General features: G+C 43.4%; 1 protein-coding gene across 8 annotated transcripts in view; it reads right to left on the bottom strand.

Moving 5' to 3' along the window:
* The window catches only part of SULF1 (sulfatase 1), a 168,015-nt gene that overhangs the window by 59,343 nt on the left and 86,458 nt on the right, over nucleotides 1–22,214 (bottom strand). For 6 of the 8 annotated variants that reach the window (XM_079796252.1, XM_079796257.1, XM_079796258.1 and 3 more), the window contains 3 exons: nucleotides 14,141–14,380; nucleotides 5,067–5,218; nucleotides 2,582–2,751 (listed from right to left, as the gene is read on the bottom strand). In XM_079796252.1, the coding sequence (XP_079652378.1) occupies nucleotides 2,582–2,751; nucleotides 5,067–5,218; nucleotides 14,141–14,380 (562 nt within the window). Of the gene's footprint in view, nucleotides 1–2,581; nucleotides 2,752–5,066; nucleotides 5,219–14,140; nucleotides 14,381–22,214 lie in introns of those variants that run through there. The other 2 variants (XM_079796256.1, XM_079796259.1) reach the window with 1 other exon arrangement.

The raw sequence follows: 22,214 nt of genomic DNA, 5'->3' as shown, positions 1-22,214 counted from the left end.
TGTGGCTGTGCTTCAACAAAACTTTATTAATACAAACTATTGGCAAGCTGGATTCGGCCCCCGTGGGCCAATCCCTGTTTGAGCTTATTGGTTCTCCAATGTCAACAACTGTATCTTCCTCATGTCTATCTGCTGTGCAGCAGGGTGTCCCAAGTGGCACTCATACATATCGGTGGAACTAAATAGAGTTTCTAGGTGCTGGAATCAGAGATGCTTTTTTAGCTATCATCGGGGACCTGAGAACTCTGCAGACTTCTCCCCCCATGCGATTGCTGTCTGTGCTTGACACTGAGCTGCCAGACAGACCTGTTGACCTGTGGCCGACTTTCCTGTAGGTTCGGCCTGGAGCTTCAAAGGCAGGGACCCTAGGGAGCCACAAAACCCTTTGCCAACCCCTTCTCAAATCTGAGAAAACACCGGTAAAATTTATAGGTGTACAAAGTCACCTTAGGCTGACTAATGCTAATGCAACAAAGGAAGCCATCACATACGATGATTTCTGACTCAGAAGGAAAGGGAAAGTGGGTCCCAGCGCAGGAAGAACCTCGCAAAGTCCGTTCTCCTTCCCTGGACCAGCTGGGTCCTAACTTTATAATGGAGAGGCGCTCGCCACTCGTGGGCTTCACTCCTGCATTTGGCACCACGGTTACACGTAGGGAAAATCTTCAGAGGTTTGCATGTCCATCCACAGGGTCAGTTCCAAAACACAGTGGCTCCCAGGGGCTGGGGCACCCCTCTTTTTAAAAAATAAATTTTTATTGATTTCAGAGAGGAAGGGAGAGAGAAACATCAATGATGAGAGAGAATCACTGATGGGCTGCCTCCTACACGCCCCTCCCTCCACCCCCCAATCACTGGGGATTGAGCCTGCAACATGGGCATGTGCCCTGACCATGAATTGAACTGTGACCTCCTGGTTCATAGGTCAATGCTCAACCACTGAGCCACGCCGGCCAGGTACGGGGCACTCCTTTTATTTGTTGACAATATTTAGTGCACTAAAACACTTCTGCCCTCCAAGTGTCTGGGCATGGTTATCCACCCTGGCTCCATATTTATTGTTAGTTCCTGTCCTCAGTAAGCTCTAACCTCTCTCCTTTCTAAATCACTTGATACATAGAAACGATCTATATCCTACGGACCAGGAGTTGTAGGTCTATTAGCTATAATTAGAGACAAAATAAGCGCGCAAGAATGCCCTCCATGCGTGTGTAATGACAGCAACTAGAGCAGCAGTCGCCAACCTTTTGCACCTCACAGATTACCAATGGTCCACGGACCACTGGTTGGCGACCGCTGAACTAGAGCGCCTTCAGCAGTTACTCCTCTCCTTACACAGGAAGCACAGTTGGCCCTTGAACAACACGGCACTGGTTCACTTATGCGATAGATACACAGTTGCTCCTCTGTATCCCTGTGCTTTGCATCATGGATTCAACCAAATGTGGATCGAAAACAGTATTTTCAATCCGTGATTGGGAATCCGTGGATATGGAGAGGCAACTGTATGCATTGTTCTACCCCATTTTATAGAAGGGACTTGAGCAGATTTTGGTATCCACAGTGGGGGAGTTGAGCAGATTTTGGTATCCACAGTGGGGGAGGGTGCCCTGCAACCAATAGCAAGAGGACACTGTGGTTAGGTTTTGGGGGAGTAAAAACTTATACATGGGTTTTCTATTGCTCAGTGCTCAGCACCCCTCACCCCCACAGGTCAACTGCACATCCAATCTATGTTCTTTTTGTCCGGGATCACGGCTAGAACATCAGTGTGGATAAAAAGGATGGTATTTAAGCACAAGCAGAGTAAGAATCAACTTTCGAGCTTTAATGATAAACATATCGATTCCTGTTCCCAACCTCCTTGAGGGCCAAACTTGGAGCAAACCCCGAGCCAGAGGCTCTGTGGGGAAGACTGCATATTATTACAACAGGTAGGAAGGAAATGTGTCCACAGAGTCAACACCAAAATCAGGTTCTCTGCTGCCAAAGCACCCAGACTTTTCCACCCTTGGCTACGGAGCACTCTCAGCATAACACAGCTTTCTGCTCTCTGCACAGTCCCTCCAGTTTCCATGCCTCCCCAGCCCCTCCTCTCAAAAAGAAACAGCAGGTTATTTTAAAGCCATGACCTGGGCAGACCTCTCGGGCAAGGCCCCGCCTGCTGCTTTCTGGCGCAGTCCTAACTGCATGCCTGCAGCAATGCTGTTTCACAGTTTTCTCTGGAAAACGACCATGTTTCTGTAACCAGACCCGGTCACCACTCCGCTGCGATGCAAAGCAAACAGTTTGATCACCATTATTATTAGACGATACTCATGAATATTAAGGTAACTGAAGGGGACACTTGATAAAAATCGTCTCATTCACCCTGTCTGCTTCTTTGCTTTCCTTTTAGCAGCTTACAAATGTTAGAAATGGGGTTCCTAATCAGACAACCTAGACGAGGCCCTTGGATGCAAGCCTGTTCCAAGCTGATGTTCCTGTCTTATGGAAGGAAATGGGGTGAGGAGAGAAGCAGGGTGGGGAGCAAAGGAGAGGCCCATGTTCAGCAGGTCCCAGAGCCGATGGTATTACTCACATGTGTTGGGAAGCATTGGGGTACAGTTTTGAAAACTGTGGGGCCGAGTCCTCGGGGCCGTGGGGCGCAGCGTGGCTGATCACCATCATAATGGGCCTATGGGGATACATTCTCTTAGACATTTTGAAGTAATTAATGCTCTCGTTAGTGATTAAGTCTGTGAAGTAGTCCTGAAACATACATTTGACACAAAACAGAAATTACAAAAGGTGACATTCATCAGATCACATTTGAACACTGCTTTCCTCAGAAGCAACTCACTGAATGACGAGGTAAGGTCTAAAGCGGGAAGGGACACTGGACTTCCCAAGGCAACAAGTCAGTTGCCAGGGACTTTCTAGGGTCACTAGCGTGGTAAAATGTATTTTAAGTAATGCACAACTTAGCAATTAGGCAAGAAAAAAGTCAAGTCCTGTTTGCCCAAGATAATGATCAGATCTGGCAACCCAAATGCTAGAGCACATAAAACACCGGATACATATTTCATTCTCAGATTTCGTTGATGTAATCCATTGACAAAAATTTAATTACTTCAAGGGCAGGAAACACCAACACCCACTACACATTCACAGTTCCAGAACACACACACACACACACACACACACACACACACACACACACACGTGCGAACAAACAAAAGATCTTTTCTTTTAAATTAAAAATTCACCTGTAGAAATGATACAATAATTGCTAAAGGAAACCTTGGCCAAAATCTGGGTGCACAGGAAAAGCTGTAACATTTTATTAATTAATGTACTTGAAACACTAAATATGGGAAGCAGTTGATTTCCTGCAGATTATCCTCCGTTAATTGCACAGCTAAAATGATACAGCTGCTGGGATTAGAGCCTGACGTTAATAAAATGACTTAACCCCCCAGTCCCAGGGGCTGATGCAAGTCTAGAAGGGAATGAAAAGGAAAGAAAAGATGAAAACTTAAATTAAACCACCTGCCTCTCTAAGTGTGTGTCAGTGGCCTAGAGTTCCAGCAGAAATGTCAGAAAGTGCCCGGGCAAGGTTTACAGTGGCAGGGGCTTCCAGGCATGACGAATCCCATGTAGATTTAAGGATCGGAACAGCTGCAAAAGCAGCGCCCAAGGGACGGAATCTGTGTCACATGCCATTGTTAGGACAAGCCCACAGGCTATCACCTTTTTCTATGGGAGTGTCTGTTTCATTCCTTTCCCCGCTAAAAAAAAAAAAAAAAAAAGATATATATTCTTTTTTGGACACAGTTGTCTTTGACACTTAATCAGCTGTGGTAATGGGCAAGTTACGCTGATTTAGTCTTCGGAGGGAATCTTGATTACATTGGTCTCCTTAGGACAACAGGGAAAGAGAGGTTAATCGCTAGAACAAGGAGCATGAAAGCATCCCCACAGATAAAAAAATGATAGCGGTGACAATCCGTGCCCGTTGTAGGATGCAGCTCGGATCTGCCTCCGAGGTCCCTGCCAGCTAGCTCTCAACTTTGATGAGTCTGGAAACTTATTAGGAATGTTTGTGAATTCATTTGCATTCATTGTTTTCTGAAGGGTATGAAAGAGGAGACTTAACACCTTATCTCCCACCAAGTGCCTGGTGCTTAAATCAGGCCAAGCATCAAGGCAGCAATGTGCCCGAATTACATCAAGTTCCCTCCTCTCATTTCTACCAGTGGCTCTTTGGTAGTGATCTGTGCTACGTAGAGCGCATTCGAGGCTTCTTTTAGGGAAATGAGGAAGAGGTAAGTATGGCCAGAAGGGAAGAGGCTATTTTAGGCTAATTAGGAGGCTAAATTCAAAGATATTTTTCCCCTTCATTCCTGTGATCTGAAAATTGTCTTATTTATACTGGCAATCATAGAACCCTTGGGAATTTTAAAGTCCAATCTAGGATCCATTTGTTAGGGGGCGGTGGGACACGCCAATTCCAGTTTCTATGAACTGATGTGGAAATCCTAGGATTGACAGCTTTAGAGACACTCGTGGACTCGAGCTGCCCTGGGGCAGGTGTCCTGGTCTCATAGCTAAGGTTGGTCACACAGGAGTCCCAGGGAGGCGTGTGGGTCCCCAACCTCTGATTATTCCACTTGTTTGCTCTTATTTTTACATCTAAATCTGAAGACAAAATTGACTTTCATCCCAGTGAAAAGCAAAACAGTACAAAGATGAACATTTGATTATGTGGACAAGTCCTCTGGGTGTGGGAGGGAAACCAAAAATTATCACAAGACAGAGTGGAGGCATCTATGATTTTCTTGATGATCCTTTCATCAAAGGCTGATTGCCTTGTGTTCTAATGAGGGGAAAAAAATCACTATATAAAGTCAGTGTTCCTTGAGAGTCTTTTCTTGCCTGGAGTTTAAAATTACCTTAAAATTTCTCATTCTAACATTGTGAGAACATAGAAAGCCAATCTTGCGGATAGGTTAATTTGCTGAAAATGGCTGTTCTCCATTATGCACAAAGTAAATTGATGCCGTGTAAAAGTGCCTGAAAATTACCTTTGCATAATCAAATCCATGCTTTTCTTTGATGCCATTGCGACAAACAGTGTAATTATAGAAACGAGAATTCTTGATTAATCCAAGCCATTCTCGCCACCCAGGAGGGATGTAGCTGCCATTATATTCATTGAGGTATTTTCCAAAAAAGGCTGCAATGAGAAAAAAAAAAGGGATTATGTTCTCATGTGAAATGATTAATCATAAATAAATGTATAAATGCAAAAATATGAAACGATGGCTTGAAAAAGAGACGGTAGAAGAAAAGTTAACCTAGGGCAGTGGATGTCAAAATAATGTTAGTGTCATACCCCAATCCTTTGGCAAAGTGACATACATACACACATTTTCCTTTTGAGTAAATAAAAGTAGCCGCCAAGGACATGGATTATAATTCAATGAAACCCCATAATGATCATGGTACTCTGGGTGCAGCTCTTCTTGTGGTTTTCCTGGGATACCAGCAGAACGTACCCCTTTGTTAAGTTGATGTAACAATCAGAGAAGCAGCCAGCGTGAGGCCTGGGATGCTACCCCTGGGCACACACATATTGGAGAAGTGAAAGTTCAGTCCTTGTATGAAATTACGTTTTTTAACTTACTGTTGTAGCGTTGTGAATTATAGAAACACTACTGAAAAGCTTGGCCTTCTTTTTACATATCCAGAGAGTACAAATCTTCTAAACCAAGGGTCTGAGGCACACTTCGTGTTTATGGGATGTGGTCACCGTTTTCATGTGTCATCTGTGTTTACAGTATGTGCATTTTACAAATGTGCATGTCTCTCTCTTCAAAACAAAAATAAATTCTGGCAACATAGAGATGCTACATAGGTGACTCATTTTCATAGAATGATGGTACAATGAAAGTATTGGCACCATGAATTCTCCATTGCTCATGGAGGCCACTGGAAGGGCTGCACATTTTAACTCCCACATGTCACATCCAAGAAAGGCCGTTGCCACAAGGCTTACTGATCCTTCAGAGAAGCAAGCCAGGAGCATGGTCCTCTGCCAAAGACGATGATTGGAGGAGGCTAGGGGAGAGCTAGGTAGGTTGGGGTTTCAGGAACTAAATGGGTTCGATCTGGAAGCCGGACACCTTTTTCAATGATCAGAAGTGTACTGTTGGCACACTTTTGAGGGAGAAAGAGGGTGCCTCTTGTAACTGTTTTAATCCCACCAGGAAAACAGATATAAACAAGCACTATTCAGGGTAAACCTAAGTGTTTGATCACCCTATTAGACACATACATAGCCTTCCCCTCAAGTATGAAGACTAGAGAACATTTTATTTTATATATGTCTATGTGGGGATACATATGTGTACAGTGAAGTATATGTGTACACACATCTACATCTAAAAATACATACACACATGCATGCATGTTTTAATCTTTCTGATTTTTAAAGGCCTCCCTCTTTAGTTTAGGGAGAGAGCATGTCCTCTGCCTTCCAGGTCAAAGCCACTTCCCGGCTTCATTAGGAGGTTTTGCAGGTGCCTTCTCCTACACAATGGAAACAGGTCGCTCCCGGATGACTGGCTTGGGATGAAAACGGACGCTAGAATCCAGGCACGTCCCTGGTATTGTCTTAAAGCACACATTTCTCCGTCATCACCTTATCCACGGTACGTCATTTCCGCGTCTTTAAGGGATAGCTATTTACCTTGCTCCCATCTTTGGTCTGCAACTACCTGTAGATTATCTCCATCTGAATGTTTTACTTGCCCTTTAACACAGTCATCCAAATGGAATTAATCATTTTCCCTTCCAAATTTACTTCTCCGCTACCCTTTAATTCTCTGAGTGGTATCATCGCGCTGCTGGGTAACACGCTTGGCAACCCAGAGCCTTCCCTGATTGCACCTGCCCCTCGCCCGGCAGTCGCCACCGCCTGTAGGTTCCACCTGGGTGATGGCTCTCGAACCTTGCCTCCCTCTCTGATTATGTGATCCCCCACAGATGCCCAGTCTCCTGGCCAGCTTTGCTTGCCAGGCTCCGGGGTCTTTCCACTCTCAGTACCACCTTCCTGAAGACCAGCTCTGGTCACATCACCCTCTTCTCACATGAACCCTTGTCACCTGCAGGATCCAGTTTAATTTGATAGAGTTATACTTCAGCCTTCCTTGGGTCTGCACAAAATCACTCTCTCTCCAAGTCCACCTGCACTTCTCGGCTCATGTCCCTCTCTGCAGCTCTGGTTTGCATCTCTCTCCCTCTCCTGTGCCACTGTCTTCATCTCCCTCTCTCTGTCAAGGTCAGAGCACATGCCATTTCCCTCCTGGTCTTTGCCCCAATCCCGTAGCAATTTGTGTCTGTGGCTCTAAGGGCATCCTCTCTTTCTTCCTAGTGGTAGAGTCAAGTTCATATGTGAGCCTAACCCTTCTTAGACTGTAAGGTTTTTGAGGACAAGCATTACCTTGGCCTCATCTCTGAACCCCCTCTCCATCCTTGCCCATAGTATAGGGGCTCCATAAGTTTTGTTTCTTGAATTGGGGTTTATGGATCCCCATTCATTCTGGGGATTCCACAGGTTCCAGACTTGTTACATTTTGTGTTTTCACTTGGGTTATAATTTTAACGCTGATTTGGTCTAAATATTTCCATACAATAGAGCTCCAGAGTTGCTGAAGTTGATGTTTCTCAGACTCATTTTTTTTTAAAGAGTTGACTTCAGTCTGAGGAACAAGGCAATGTCTACTTATTTGTTGAGTGAATGGATGTTTATCGGTTGAATCTGTGAGTGAGTGAATGGATCAAGCTGTCCCTTAGCCAAACGCCCACAGCCTGAGGATCCTGCCAGGGCCCCGGGCAGCTCCAGGGGGTAGGACAAAGTGTCAGAGGCTCTCACGTCAGGTCTGACTCAGGATTTCCTTCCCAGCTGAGCGTGTAGTAGGAATTCTTCTAATGACGGGTTCTTGTCTGCAGAGACTAACCACCTTTTCACACAGAACCACAAGATGAGTTTCCTTTTCCGACGAAAGCAACATGACTCGGAGTCACAGGCAGCCGACCAACACCACAGCCCAACAACGTCACTCCAGAAGGGAGCTGTTTCCAGAATCTTCCACTTAATAACCTCAGGCCCAGCTCTTTCCTCTGGCCTGTGCCTCATCCCTGGGGGTTTGTTCCATTTTCCTCTCCTTTGGTTTTCAAAGAAGTAAAAGAGCGTAATGGTTTGGGATATAAACCCTGGAGCCAGCCCGCTTGGGTTCCAATCCTGGCTTGCTACTTGCTTCGCTACGTGTCCACCGGCAAGTTACTTAACTCTACTTCTGATTCCCTTTCCGAAAACCATGAAGATGATAACAGTAACCGTGGCAGCATTCTGGTCAGGATTAAATGAGTTAACGCAAACATCAAGCGCTCCACACAGTGCCTGGCACATAACAAGAGCTTTTTACGTGCTGCTGCTGCTGCTGTTATTATTAGCATCACTATTATCTCCATCCTTTCGAATCTGTGTTCCGATCGTAAATAATGGACCATTCCGTGGTGCAAGGAACTCTCGCCCCAGCTCTCTGCACTTGTGCGTTTGAAAACATCTCCTGAGAGGTTACAATATTTTCTTTTCCGATCTGATGGATTTTGTGGCAACACATTCTCTCCCATTTGGCTTCCTTTCCCCAGCTCGATGCGTTATAAAAGTGTTCCTGTTCCTCTTAGTTTTATTTTTTGTGTTTTTTTTTTTCCTCCCAGGGCAGCCATGCCAAGCCCTTCCTTCATTGTTTCCCTCGAGAGACTACTAATATTTTGTACTGTTTTCTATCCATTGCCATGGCTATTCCCTGCCCTTTCCTCCTCTTAGGAACTATTTCTACGAGTCTCTTTACTGTGCTTGTCAGTCACGTCAGAACTCCCTCCAGGTTTTCGGTGTCTTTGTGTTAATGGAGTGCAAAGAATGTACTCAGTTTTCCAGATGTGCCCTCGCCCATCACACTTGTTCCAAGAAACCAGGACCTCACGCCTCACAAAGCGACACCCCAGCGTTGGCAGCTCCGAGGGACTCTGGCCTTTTCTGTTGCCTCCTGACGTTGAGACTCATTTGTGATCACCCCTGGCAGCACTCTGCAATTGATTATCTGGCCTTCTAATGATTTCCCTCCAGATGTTTTAAATCTCTTCCTCCCTCCCTAAGGTGAATTTCATTTTCTTGCCCATATTGCCGTTGTATTATGGGGAGTTTGAAGTTTTTCTCCCCTTTGGTGCTGGCATTCAACTTCCCTTACTGCTGTGCTATCTGAATATATCACCACCGCGCCACCGACCCGCCCTTCCGTATCACTGTCTCTCTGGGATGCCACTGAACACGTCCCTTCACAGCTGTTGGTGCCAGGAGAAAGATCACAAAGACTTGGTTATAATTACTTTTGACTTTAGGCCACGTTACTCTGTCCAGGACTATTTGTGCCATAATACGTAGGAAAGTTTCCTTGAGCTATTTGAAGCAAAGGTATTTATTTTATTTTATTATTATTACTATTGTTGTTGTTGTTATTCCTCACCCAAGGATTTTTTTTTCTATTGGTTTTTAGAGAGAGTAAAAGGGAAGGAGGCCCCAACTGGTTTGGCTCAGTGGATAGACTGTTGTTGGCCTGAGGACAGAAGGGTCCCGGGTTCGATTCCTGATCAAGGGCACGTGCCTCAGTTGTGGACTCGATCCCCAGTAGGAGGCGTGCAGGAGGCAGCTGATCCATGATTCTCTCTCATCATGGATGTTTCTATATCTCTTTCCCTTCTCCCTCTCTGAAATCAATTAAAAAAATAATATATATGAAGGAGGAAGGGAGAGAGAGAGAAAAAAGATGTGAGAGAGACACATCAATTGGCTGCTTCCCACACACGCCCAGTTGTCTAACCACTGAGTTACAATGGCCAGGGCAAAGGTATTTATCTTAAATCAGCAGTAGTAACTACACAAAAGATTTCTGATGCTGTGGAGAAGTTAAATCTTATTCAGTATAAAAAATGATACACTAATTGAACTTTTTTACTTTATGTAATGGATAGATTTGGATCACAGGATTTCACTGGTCATAACTAGTAATATACATAATTTAAACCAAGTAAAAATTATGATTTCCTCTTATGTCAACCCATCTGGTTTCCTCAATTAGATTGCAAGTCTAATGAAGACAGGGATCTTATTTTATATTTCTTCTCAGCCCAGTGTCTAGTGAAGTTCTAAGAATGCTCAATAAATAGCATACTGTGGAATGCTATGTCTTATGTTATGTACTCATAAAAAGAATGTTAGTTTGTCTTACTTTACGTGAACGCTACCTTTACAAAATCCTGTATTAGAGAATAAATATACTTGCCATAAGTAACATAAATAAATTTTATAATATAAAAGACATGAAATTAGAAAAGTTGACTAATTTGTATAAATTGTTTTGTTACAAAAGAATACTGTACAAAAAGTTGTGCTGCAGATCTCTGTTAAATATTGCCCTTTATACTTCAGTGATATGTAGAATTAGCAAAACTAAAATTTAATTCACATGTGATTTCATGTATCATGTGTTCTGATTATAATTTGAACACTACAATTTTTAAGTGAATCAATATAATAACTGCAGTGGTCATAATAAGATGACAGTATAATTTTGAACAAGAAAGAAAACTTAGGAATCCTTCTAGTCCAATCTCTACATTTTATCGGTTGGAAAACTTGTCTCTACAAGTTCTCAAAACAAATGAAAGGCCGAATGAGCTAGGACGTGACTCCAGGTGTCCTCAGTCTTTGTTCAGGGTTTTTGCTAACACTTGATGCTACCTCTGAAGCATGGCTTATCACCTTTACCTTAAAACTAAGCCAGGTTTCACACGCATGTCTATACCCTTGCAAGAAATGCAAGCTAAAAAAATTTTTGAGCATAGATTCAGGCAGGATATTCATTTTTATGATCGATAATCCAATGTCATTCCCAGTTCACTTGTCAGAGCATAAAATGCAATAGACATGTTACTGTATTTTCCCTTTCTCGAACATTTAAGTGGTTGTGGAGTCATATTTTCCATGAGTAAGTTTAGAAAAATTTAGGCTATAGCCAGTCCAAAAATATGCCTCAGTTCTGAAAAAGAAAAATCATGTCATACAACAGTAAATATAATATTGGATCAATTCGATTCATTTAAATCCATGTATTCTGGATTCCTCCCAAAATAAACCTCTTAGTAATTTGTCTTCTCTGAGCTGTTCTTCGTAAATCTAATTGCTGCTTTGTGCTTTTCTCTCGATGGATATTTATGTCTAATACATATTTCAGTTTCCTTCATTATTTTTCTTTGGTTCTCAGCTAAATGTTCCAAATAATATATTCATTATTAAGACAACAATAAAATCTTTATATGCTGGCTCTTTTCCGACTAGTCTAGTGGCTCATGAATAATTATGCTGGTTTAATACCTACTCACCAGTTCTCTTAATTTCCTAAGGTGCCTGTCATCTTGACATGCTTATGTGTTTGTTTTCAAATGTGTCACTGTCCCTGGTTAGATCAATAATTATTGTTACAAAGACATCTTTGCTTCCTAATTGTCTCAGACACTTCAATATGCTTCCATCAAAGATAAATTTAAACTCTGTAGATCCCATCACTGCCATTTTAGTCTTCTATTTATAATTTTTCTGATTTACTAATGGGCACATCAATATTTGTTTTCCACACTAAGTATCTGGATAAGTCCTTGTTACCCTTGAAAAAATGCCTTTAATTTTGTAGGATGACTCACTATAAATTCCACTATTACCTAAGTGTCTGGACCCCCGGGGAGAAGGTTGGCTTCAGAATCTGTCTTAGTTTCCAAGAACATATCTCCTCTCCCTGAATGAAGCAGGCCTGCTGGGCTGAACAAAAGGTCAGACACTTGTCATGGGCAAAGCCTTATGATGTGCAATTTCATCCTGGACCGAACCCATGAGTTAGAGGCGCACACTGGAGAGAGCCCCGAGGTTCAAGGTCCTGATGCCTGGTCTTCCCATTAGAACATCGAATGTGTCACTTCAGCGAGTCAGTTTAATCTTGTGGGTCTAAGGCAGTGGTCGGCAAACTCATTAGTCAACAGAGCCAAATATCAACAGTACAACGATTGAAATTTCTTTTGAGAGCCAAATTTTTTAAACTTAAACTTCTTCTAACGCCACTTCTTCAAAATAGACTCGCCCAGGCCGTGGTATTTTGTGGAAAAGCCACACTCAAGGGTCCAAAGAGCCGCATGTGGCTCGCGAGCCGCAGTTTGCCGACCACGGGTCTAAGGGAACTGAACGAAATTATCTCTGAGTTTCATTCAAGTTTTTGCAACCCATTTTAGGGTGGATACAGCAGAGCATGAGCGAAACAAGTACATGTACAATATTGTCAACTATAGTTACATTGCTCTATACCATGCCTCCAGAACTTACCTTGTTTTCCCCCTTTCTTGGTTTAGTCCTGAAACAAATTAGCAAACCCTCGTTGGCCGCTCTCAGTCCTGCAGGATGCTCTGACTCACCCTGCATCTCTACTTATCACGGACATTGTCCATATTGCTCTGGATATGGTGAGAGTCCCAACCCTCCAAGCTGTATGCACGCTGCTGGGAAAAAATTATAGGGAGCCTGGGAGTCGAAAGGCCCTGATCTCACACAACGCTTTCCAGGAACAAAACAAAATTGGATGGTTCAAATCAGGAACCAGGCATTAGGGGACCATTGCTGATTTTGCTTCTGAGCTGGTCACACAATTTTTGAAATCCCCACTTCAGTTATAAAACAGAGCCAAGTACATTTGCTGGCTACAAAACCCTACAGGGATGCTTGATGGATTTGCAAATTGCTTCAGAGCTCTCAGATGAAAGGTGCTATAAATTTAAATCACTTATGTGAGAAACAGGATAAGGCACTCCGAGTAACCTAGTTTCTTTCCTAAGCATAAGCAAACACCCTTGAGATTCCTGGGAGGAGCTTCCTCTGTGAGTGGCTATCTTGAAATGTCTGCGAATGGCAATGCTGTCATATTCACAATGAATATTTTCATCCATAAATAAAAAGTATTAAGTGCCCACGGGGGTGCTCTGCAGAGGAGCCAATGGCCACGTGTTTCCTGAGATCAGTGGGAAAGATTCATTTCACTTTTTGAAGAGATTTAACAGAATACATTTATCTGAAGCCCTTTACTTTTAAATCTTTGGAACAGAGAATTTGTAAAATAATTTCCAATAAGCTTTAATGATAGGTGGTTCTGAAAAATCTATTTTGCATTGTAGCCCCTCTAGAATCATTCTTATGTCCTTTCATGAAGAAATGCTGAAAGCATCTAAATGTTGGAGGAATAAAGGCTTTGGTGAGGGTGGGGCGGGCAGCCTTACTAGAAAGAGCCTCACTTCTTTCTTACAAAGACTGGCATGATGCTATGACCTCTCTTGAAAGAGGTCCCCAATTTTCAAAAGACCAACTAACCCAAACCTTCCTCTTGCCCTCTGTAGGTTAAACAATGATAGCAGGTACAGCAATTGCCTTCCTTCCTTAGAAGGTGGAGGTGAACATCTGAGACCTAAAAATGACCGCAACTTAAGCTAAAGAAACTCCAAATCTGACTAAATTATGAATGAATAAATAAATGCATCAATAAGGTACACATCATTGATTTATTCATTCAATGATTTATTAATTCACTAAATGATCGTGATCATCTACTGTGTGCCAGACCCCGAGGAGCAATCAACAGAAATTTACCAACATCTAAAACAAGCCTCAGGCTGTACCATGATGCCCTGAGATGCGGGAGGTTGATGAACCTCTATTGTAGGTTCTCCTGGAAAATTCCCCTTGCTGGGTACTCTGCTGAGTACGACATTTTCAGAACATGTCCACTGAGAATCGTTCTGTCTTCTCTCTAAGGGGCCTCTCATTGGGACACCCTTCAGAGTGAAAAAGTGAGGGAAGGGAAGGATATGATACAGAAGAGAACAGCCTAAATACTTCCATTTAGGAGCTTATTGGATCTTCACATATTTCACGGGGCGCTGCATTTTCCTGTGTCTAAGACGTTTTATCCGAGGGTCACGGGTCAGAAAGTCCCCCCTTTACCTGTTCTGTAGCCAGTGTTGTTAAGATACACAGCAAACGTCCGAGGTTCGTGCATCGCCTGCCAGGAGGGTGAAGAGCAGTTCTCGTTGTTGGTGTAGACGTTGTGGTTGTGCACATACTTCCCAGTGAGCATGGAGGACCGGGACGGGCAGCACATGGGCGTGGTCACAAAGGCGTTGGTGAAAGTGGCCCCCCCATGTTCCATAATCTTCCTCGTTTTGTTCATCACTTGCAGGGACCCTGAAAGGCACAATTCCAGTGTTGTGTAGCCGTTTTTGTCTTGTCACTCAGTGACTCTGTTCCCTTGATTTACTCATTTCCTTCCCTTGGCTTGAAGAAGTCTATAATTTCACCAGCTCTCATTTCCAGAACAAAATTAAAACAGTTGGGATGCTACTATGTCAAGTATTTTGCAGAATAATAAACACACTTCAGCTTCTCTGCTCCGTAATCACAAGGGGGAAAATGCAGGCTAATCTGATAATTAAAGCTAGAATTCTAGATACGGAGCAGATTCAAAGGCCAGCCACCCTTTGAAGAGCACAGAGAACGAGAGGTGCTTACACAGCATCAACCCCCCCACCCCGCCCACCACACATGCAGAGCTAGTGATGTTACAGCGATGCCTACAGATAGTGCTTTGATCTATGAAAAAAAGAGGATTTTTTCTACCAAGTAAAAGTCCCTCCAAAATGCCTGCATTTAATTAAAAGAAAAAAAAAAAGATGAATGTAACTCTTGCAAACTCTCCAAATGCCTGCCCAGTGTTCCTCTGAGGATAGCACTACCAGCTTATATTTTCACCTGTTTGCATGTAATTTCAAAAGACAGGTTGTTTGCTTGTGAGAGAGCCATGATTCTAGCGCACTCAAAAGTACTTGCGTGGTAGAAAAATACTCCGTTTTCACGGTAAAAGATGAAATTGTAACCTAAGATTACTGAGGAAGAAAAAAAAATCTATTTCGATTACTCTATCCAGCCAAACACTGCAGCTGAAACCCATCCAAATACTGCAGAGAAAAGCACAGGCCAGAATTCAATAGTCTTTTCAGGACTTGTCAAGAAATGCACTACAGAGCACCACAGCCAAGCCCACTGCATTTGAATCCTGGAGCCTCACATTTCCAACAGGTCCCACTTCTTCCAAAGAAAGGGAGAAAGTCTGTGTAGTTTTCCAGCAAGGAAGGAAATCGTAATGCAAACCAGGCGAGCATTCACAGCAGAAGAGAAGCGTGCCACAGTCCAAAAAGCCACAGTTTGCCTGATTCTTTTTCACATACCAGCTTTTACCATTCACATGAAACAGGCAAACAGCAAGAGGGTTTCTAATTGGGTCTCATTAGAGCTCCCTAAACTATGCTTCACTTAGGGGATCCCAACTGCTTCTTCCCCTCTGGGTGTCTTTGGGGGGACCCCACAACCTTTTTGTGATCGGTGAATAATATGTCATGAGCACCCATTTTGTGCTGGACATTTTATCAGCCTTGCACTCTGGGCTGGGCCCCAAGTGAAGCATTAACAAAGGAAATGGAAAATTCTCTGCTGCCGCTGGTCTTCGGTAGTCAACGATCTAATAGAAAACCTACATTACAAAAATCCTTGGGGTTCATTGCAAAGCAACGTACACATCAGAGTGGAGGTACAGCAGTAGCAGTACCTCTGAGGTTAGAGGGGACCTAGAGAGAATGTTCAATAAGGGTTCTGAAATGAGAGTTGAGGACAAACAGAAGGAGGGAGAAAAACCTGCGATGGGTGAAGTGGATTGTTGGGAGAATGGGGCGGATGCTAAGAAGTGGAGTGATGAGTACACCACATTGGTTTCCTGGAATTGAAAAAAATATGGAGAAGTCTCTTGAAATGTGGGAGGCAGCGTGAGCAAAGAGCTGGAGGCTGAGTAGAGATATTTGGATTGGATAGAGTGGACAAAATAAAGGCAGAGTAGGTTCTTTGCCAAAGGCGTGAACAACACGGTAAGAAAAAAGCCTTTGAGGGGTGTTGCTGTGTCAGTGGGAGTGCATGCAGAGGAAGGAATAGGCTGATCCATCAAGGGGACAGTCAAGAGGTCACTGAAGCCATCAGGCCACAAGGTGATAAGAACCTGAACTGGATTGTGTTGCTAAAATAGAGCGACTCTATGAAGCAGATCCAAAAGACTTCGTAATGCATCAGAAGGTCATGAGTTAACTAATAACCTCAAAGATTTCAGCATGAAGAAAAAGACTGAAAAAATAATTGTTTCACTGTTGGCCAAAAAATAAGTAAAGGGAGATATGCCCTATGGATCAAAGAAGTTCATTTAAAAAATGTTGCATTTTGTACTTGCGTTGGTTGATCCTACAGGGGGAAGCATCCTGGAGATGAGTAGATGACTAGGGACATGGCAAGGGAGAGAATGAGAGATACATGCTGAAGTCTGTCAGTCCCCTCTCTTCTTCAGACATCCTCAGTGCTTACTCATTGTAATATCCTGAATTTCGGAAAAACTTTCATTTCCTAATAATCTCTTTATTTCAAAGAATGAGCTCTCCGAGTTTTCTTTATGAGACTAGCTGGATTCAAATTTAAAAGATGCAGCTGGAAACCATCTTTCAAGGTCCCAAGTCACAAAGCTACAATCTCTAGTTTATAGACTCATTTAGAGTGAAAATATGGGATGGTAGGTGGAAATCGGATCTAAGGTCAAATAATATGAAAAGAGGCTAAAACTTAGCCCAATCAAAATCTTTGGAATTGCCCTGGCCAGGACTCACCTCATCCTAAGTATCCTTAACAATTCCTGCCAATGCTCTGCTTCCTACTAGTCCCCACATCAAAGGGATCCATGAGGAGATTTGGTTGCCATCATCACTGTGACCACCACAAGCTCCATCACTGGGGTTCCTGGAAGTGGCACCTGGCTTGAAGCTTCTCAGTAGAGAGGAGATTCTGAGACATCCTTCTCCAAATTTAAACATCATCCGGAGAACACATTAAACCACAGAATTCTGCCCCCCCCCCCAAAGAAACTGACATAGTAAGACCAAGGAAGGGCCTGAGAACTTGCATTTCTAATAAGCTTCATGTCCATAGACCACACTTGGGGAAGTATTCTAGGTTGGACACAGAATTAGGGAAGCCTAGAGCTGGAAGTGACTTTAGTGGTTGCCTTGTTTTAAGTGATCTAAGTGGCTTAGACCATGTTCCAGGCTATCAGATGTTGTGTAGACAGAAAAAGAAAACAGTGATTTGATACTTACTCTCAGGTTCTCCTCTAAGAGCTCCACATACATCAACTCATTTAATCCTGACAACAACCCTTTGTAGTGGTGGTGCTGTTATTTATTATTCCCAATTTATGGATGTTAAAACTGAGATGTAAAGGCTTAAATAACATACATGGGGCCACATAGAGCGCAGATGCAAATACAGGCAGCCTGCTCCAGGGACCATCTCTTCAGCTCATGAGACTGAGCACGGACTGTGACATTGATGTTTTCAAGACAGAGAAACAGAAAGGATGTCTGCTTGTAGTCAAGATATGCCTCCTTTTCTGTAGTCCATATTCTGCTCCATCTGGCCTTTAAGGGGAGATACTGACAGACACTAATGCCTGCCTCTTGCCCTCCCAAGGGCGGAAGGGATCTCAGTGGCTTAGGCCCAGGAGAAGGGTGAGTGGGCTGAAGATGGGTCTGTCTTTAGTAGCTGACAGCCACAATGGTGTCAAGCTCAGCTTCTGATCTCAATGGATTCCCTGGTTAGACGCAGAGGGTGGAGTGCAGGAATCATACCCCTTCTCTCTGTAAAGCAAGCTAGCATGCACCAGCGAGGTAAGCACACAGCGTCTTCTTTTTACGGCTCTGCAATGATTAATGTTGGTCAATAACACTGCCGTGCACTGCATCTATTGCCATGTGATCGTACCATTGATTTTTCATTGGGATACTCTATAAAAAAGTTTCCTGTAATAGAACTCATAATTATGCATTTACAGCTATTGAGAGGAGTGGGTGGGACCATGTCCTGTCCTGTGGTAGGAAAGGCAACAAAGTCCTTTTTTTTTTTTACAGAGAGGAAGGGAGAGGGATAGAGAGCTAGAAACATTGACGAGAGAGACACCAATTCAGCTGCCTCCTGCATACTCCCTACTGGGATGTGCCCGCAACCAAGGTACATGCCCTTGACCAGAATTGAACCTGGGACCCTTCAGTCTGAAGGCCGACACTCTATCCACTGAGCCAAATCGATTAGGGCCAATGTCCTTTGTTTTAAGCTGAAGCTCCTCACCTCACTGAGTTTCGGGCCTTTGGCGCCTAAAATGCAAACCATGCTGGTTCACAGTTATCAGGACAATTATTTCACAGAAATGATATGAAACTTAAGATGGAAGACTCCTAACAATATTCCCACTGCAGGGCTTAGGAGGATAAGAATAAGAAGAGAAAGAGACTTGAACTTCTGGGACAACATCTGATTTTGCCACAGATTAGCTTGAGCACGTTATTTACTCTCTTTTCATTTGTGCTTTTCATCTGTAAAATGGAGCTAATAACAGTTCCCCTGCCTAGTTTACAGCATTGATGGGGAGCCAATGGCGCAGGGCCACAATTTTACTGGGTGCTCACCGCAACCCCACGTTTAGTTTTCTCATGCCTTTCCCATCTCCCTCTCTGCAATCTACATCTCAATTCCAAAAGCTGGGTTAAGAGTAGCGAAGTTACCACCGACTAAATGTATCCCTGAAAATTCATATGTTAAAACCTAAGACCCCAAGTGCTGGTAGCAGGAAGTAAGACCTTTGGAAGGTGATGAGGTCATGAAGGTAGAATCCTCATGAATGGGATTAGTGCTCTTATAAAAAAGACTGCGGAGAGCTCCCTTGACCCTCTGCCAAGTAAGGACACAGTGAAAAGACAGACATTGATGAACAGGAAATGGGTCATCACCAGACATGAATCTGCTGGTGCTCTGACCTTGGACTTCCCAGTGTCCAGACTATTTATAAGTCACTAAACCACCCAGTCTATAAAGGGTTATAACAGCCAAATAGACTATGATTGAGGTCAACTACGTTTTCTCTTCTTTAAGACTTAAAATGTTAATGTTGGCTTATAGTTAAAAATATCAGTTATCCCCCCCCCCCCCCCCCCCCCCCGCCACACAAACTGCCCTTCCCCCTTAAGCAAAAAGCCTGACTTCATTATCATTTACTGCTTTCCTGTGAGGTGGGAGCCTGACAGGGATGCAATGAAGGGACTGAAATTAGGGCCAGCAGCTGGCACAGGGGCACTGCTGACTGGGCTGGCTTGAGGACAGGGAAGGTCCCAGCCACAGCTGAGCCTCAGGACTGCCAAGAAAAGCTGTCCCAGCGCCAGAGTTCCAGGTTGGGACTGGGGAAGTCTGCTGTTGCTGTCACAGGGGTAGGGAGGCTGTGACAGCATTCAGCCATCAGAGAATGCTGCTCGGACAGTGGTGACTGGGAGGGGAGAAGTGGCACTCTTTGGGAATCCTACAGGATCCACCAGGTTAGCACGATTGGTAGAGTTACAAATCCAGCCTCCAAGACAAGTCCTTTGGATGGACTAAGGGATAGGATATTGGGCCTGGATGGAACCACAGCCAGGAATTTAAATTATTCTCCACACTCTGCCTACTTATCCCCAAATCATCTGTTTGAAAAGGTCATAGAGAAAATGTCCCTCTAATCTGGATGACTTGACCAAAATCACATTGAGAGCGTGGATTACTGTATTTGCATGTTAAAGTTTACAGCAAAGCTTTACCTTTCCTGATTCAACTATCGTAGCATTTGATTATTCAATATTTTATACTGTCAAACATTAAATTTTTCATCCAGCTTATTTATCACGACCAGGAAATCTCACAAAACCTGAAATTCAGGAATGACTATTGTCATCACCATCCTTTACGGAAATCCCAGGCATGTGGGATTCATGCACACCTGGCTTCCTAGGGAGACACATCCCCATGTGGATCATAATGGTTCATGGTTTGATGAGTGACAACAACAAGCAAACACAGCTCTTATTAATTGTACAGGGTTATTTCTTGATGCCATTGTTTTGTGATGAAGAAAGACTAGTGCTTTAAGCATATAAATGGTCAGTACCGAATACATCGCTGTTAGTTCCTCATGCATTATGGAACCTTAAACAGTGACATTTCTCATATTAAAAATGGTTTTACTGGTCTATTGAATATTTTAATTCTGAAAGTATAAGAAAAAAATAACATGTTAAAACAGCATAGTGTCTTCTATCCAACTATGGAATAGTAGAAAAAAACACACAGATACTTCAGCTAAAACCAGAGGAGGGAAATCAAATTTGGGGAAGAAGGGACCAAGAAGCAGATAAGGGGGTGGGATGGGAGAAGTCAATGGGGAGAAAGGGGAACATATGTAATACTTTCAACAATGAAGATTTAAAAAAATAAACAAATAAGATAAAATAAATAAATAAATCTGTCCAAAATGTCTCCAGTCACTAGGATTCATTATTTCCACACCCCCCCCCCCCCAAAAGAGCAAAAGGCCATTAAAAGTGGAGACTAGTTTCTTAAGGGGATGGAACTTAAATGTCTACGGAGCTAAACAGAGAAGGTAGGCAAGTGAAGCCAGCCAGGTAGAGGAAAAATCACAAGGCTTTTGTCTTTTCATATTCGATAGAGATATGGGTGTACAGAACTCTTCCCTGGCTGTAAGGAGAACCACAGTATGGGCGTGATGAGAAATGGCAGCTGCTCCTTGGTCTAAGTGTTGGGAGCAATGCAGAGCTGGGACCGTGATGACCTGGGGAGGACATGCACACTGAATGGGGTCGGCTTCACTTCCCCTTCAAGCAGCTAACAGAAGGCTGCCTCATGGGAATGCAAGCCCTTATTCTTCTGGATTTAAGAAGAGTAGAAATCTGGATTTTTTAAGAACATAAAACCACCTGATTTTTAAAACGTTGCCTTGATCTGAAAAAAGCATGCTGGTCAAGTAAAACATACCGATGGGCTAGCTCTGCACTACTAGTATATATCACATTTGTGATCTCTACTTTAAAGAAACAAGGTATTTCCATGTATTCATGGTTTCTTGATTCCACTATGATCTAAGAGAAGCATTGGTGAGGTCAGGCATTACTAAGATGTTAGCATCAGCCCAATTTCCTAAGAATATAAGGAATGCCACAGTGATTCAGATCAATGTCCAATCAGTTCAAGATTTTGTTTCTCAGAGTGTCTCCCAGGAAGCATTTGGGAAAGATTTAGACCCTAATCTCTTTGACTCAAGTCCTCAAAAGTTAGGGTAGTTCCACAAGCATTTCTGATTTTCTTGTTTTGGATTCATAAAACATCTCAAGCGCAGAGATAGTATAAACAACACATCTCCTAGCTTTACCAAAGCTTAACATCATAGTCACTTCAGATATATTTTTTAAATTTAAAAGTGAAACATGGATCCTGTCAATGCTCTTGGTTACCACTCCTTCCCCAGAGGTACCATCATCCCAAACTTCATGTTGATCATGTCCATGAATGTTTCCATAGCTTTAAAAAGTGTAAATCGGCCCTAGCTGGTTTGGCTCAGTGGATAGAGTGTCAGCCTGTGGACTGAAGGGTCCCAGGTTCGATTCCAGTCAAGGGCACATGCTGGGTTGTGGGCTCAATCCCCAGTAGGGGGTGTACGGGAGGCAGCCAATCAATGATTCTCTCTCATCATTGATGTTTCTATCTCTCCCTCCCTCTTCTTTCCTCTCTGAAATAAATAAAAATATATCTACACTAATAAAAGAGAAAAATGCTAATTGACCGTGCCTTCGCTACGACCACAGCCAATAAGATCAAGTATGCAAATTAACCCAAAGATGGCGGTTAATTTGCATATGCTGAGGTAGGGAGGAGTGAAGACTGAAGACAGCATAGAAGGAAGAGGGAGGGAAAGCAGAAAGCAAGGTGGCTGCAGGAGGGAAAGCGCAGGCGGGGCGGGCGGCAGACGGCGGGCTGCGGCGACAGAAGGGAAAGCATGGGGCAGCGGTGGCGGGAGGGAAAGCATGGGGTGGGGGGCAGAGACGGTGGGAGGGAAAGGAAA

This window comes from Cnephaeus nilssonii (genome assembly GCF_951640355.1).
Source record: "Cnephaeus nilssonii genome assembly, chromosome: 18".
NCBI classification, from domain to species: domain Eukaryota; kingdom Metazoa; phylum Chordata; class Mammalia; order Chiroptera; family Vespertilionidae; genus Cnephaeus; species Cnephaeus nilssonii.
Note: the sequence above shows the minus strand (reverse complement) of the source record. Positions and strands in the feature narration are given on the sequence as shown.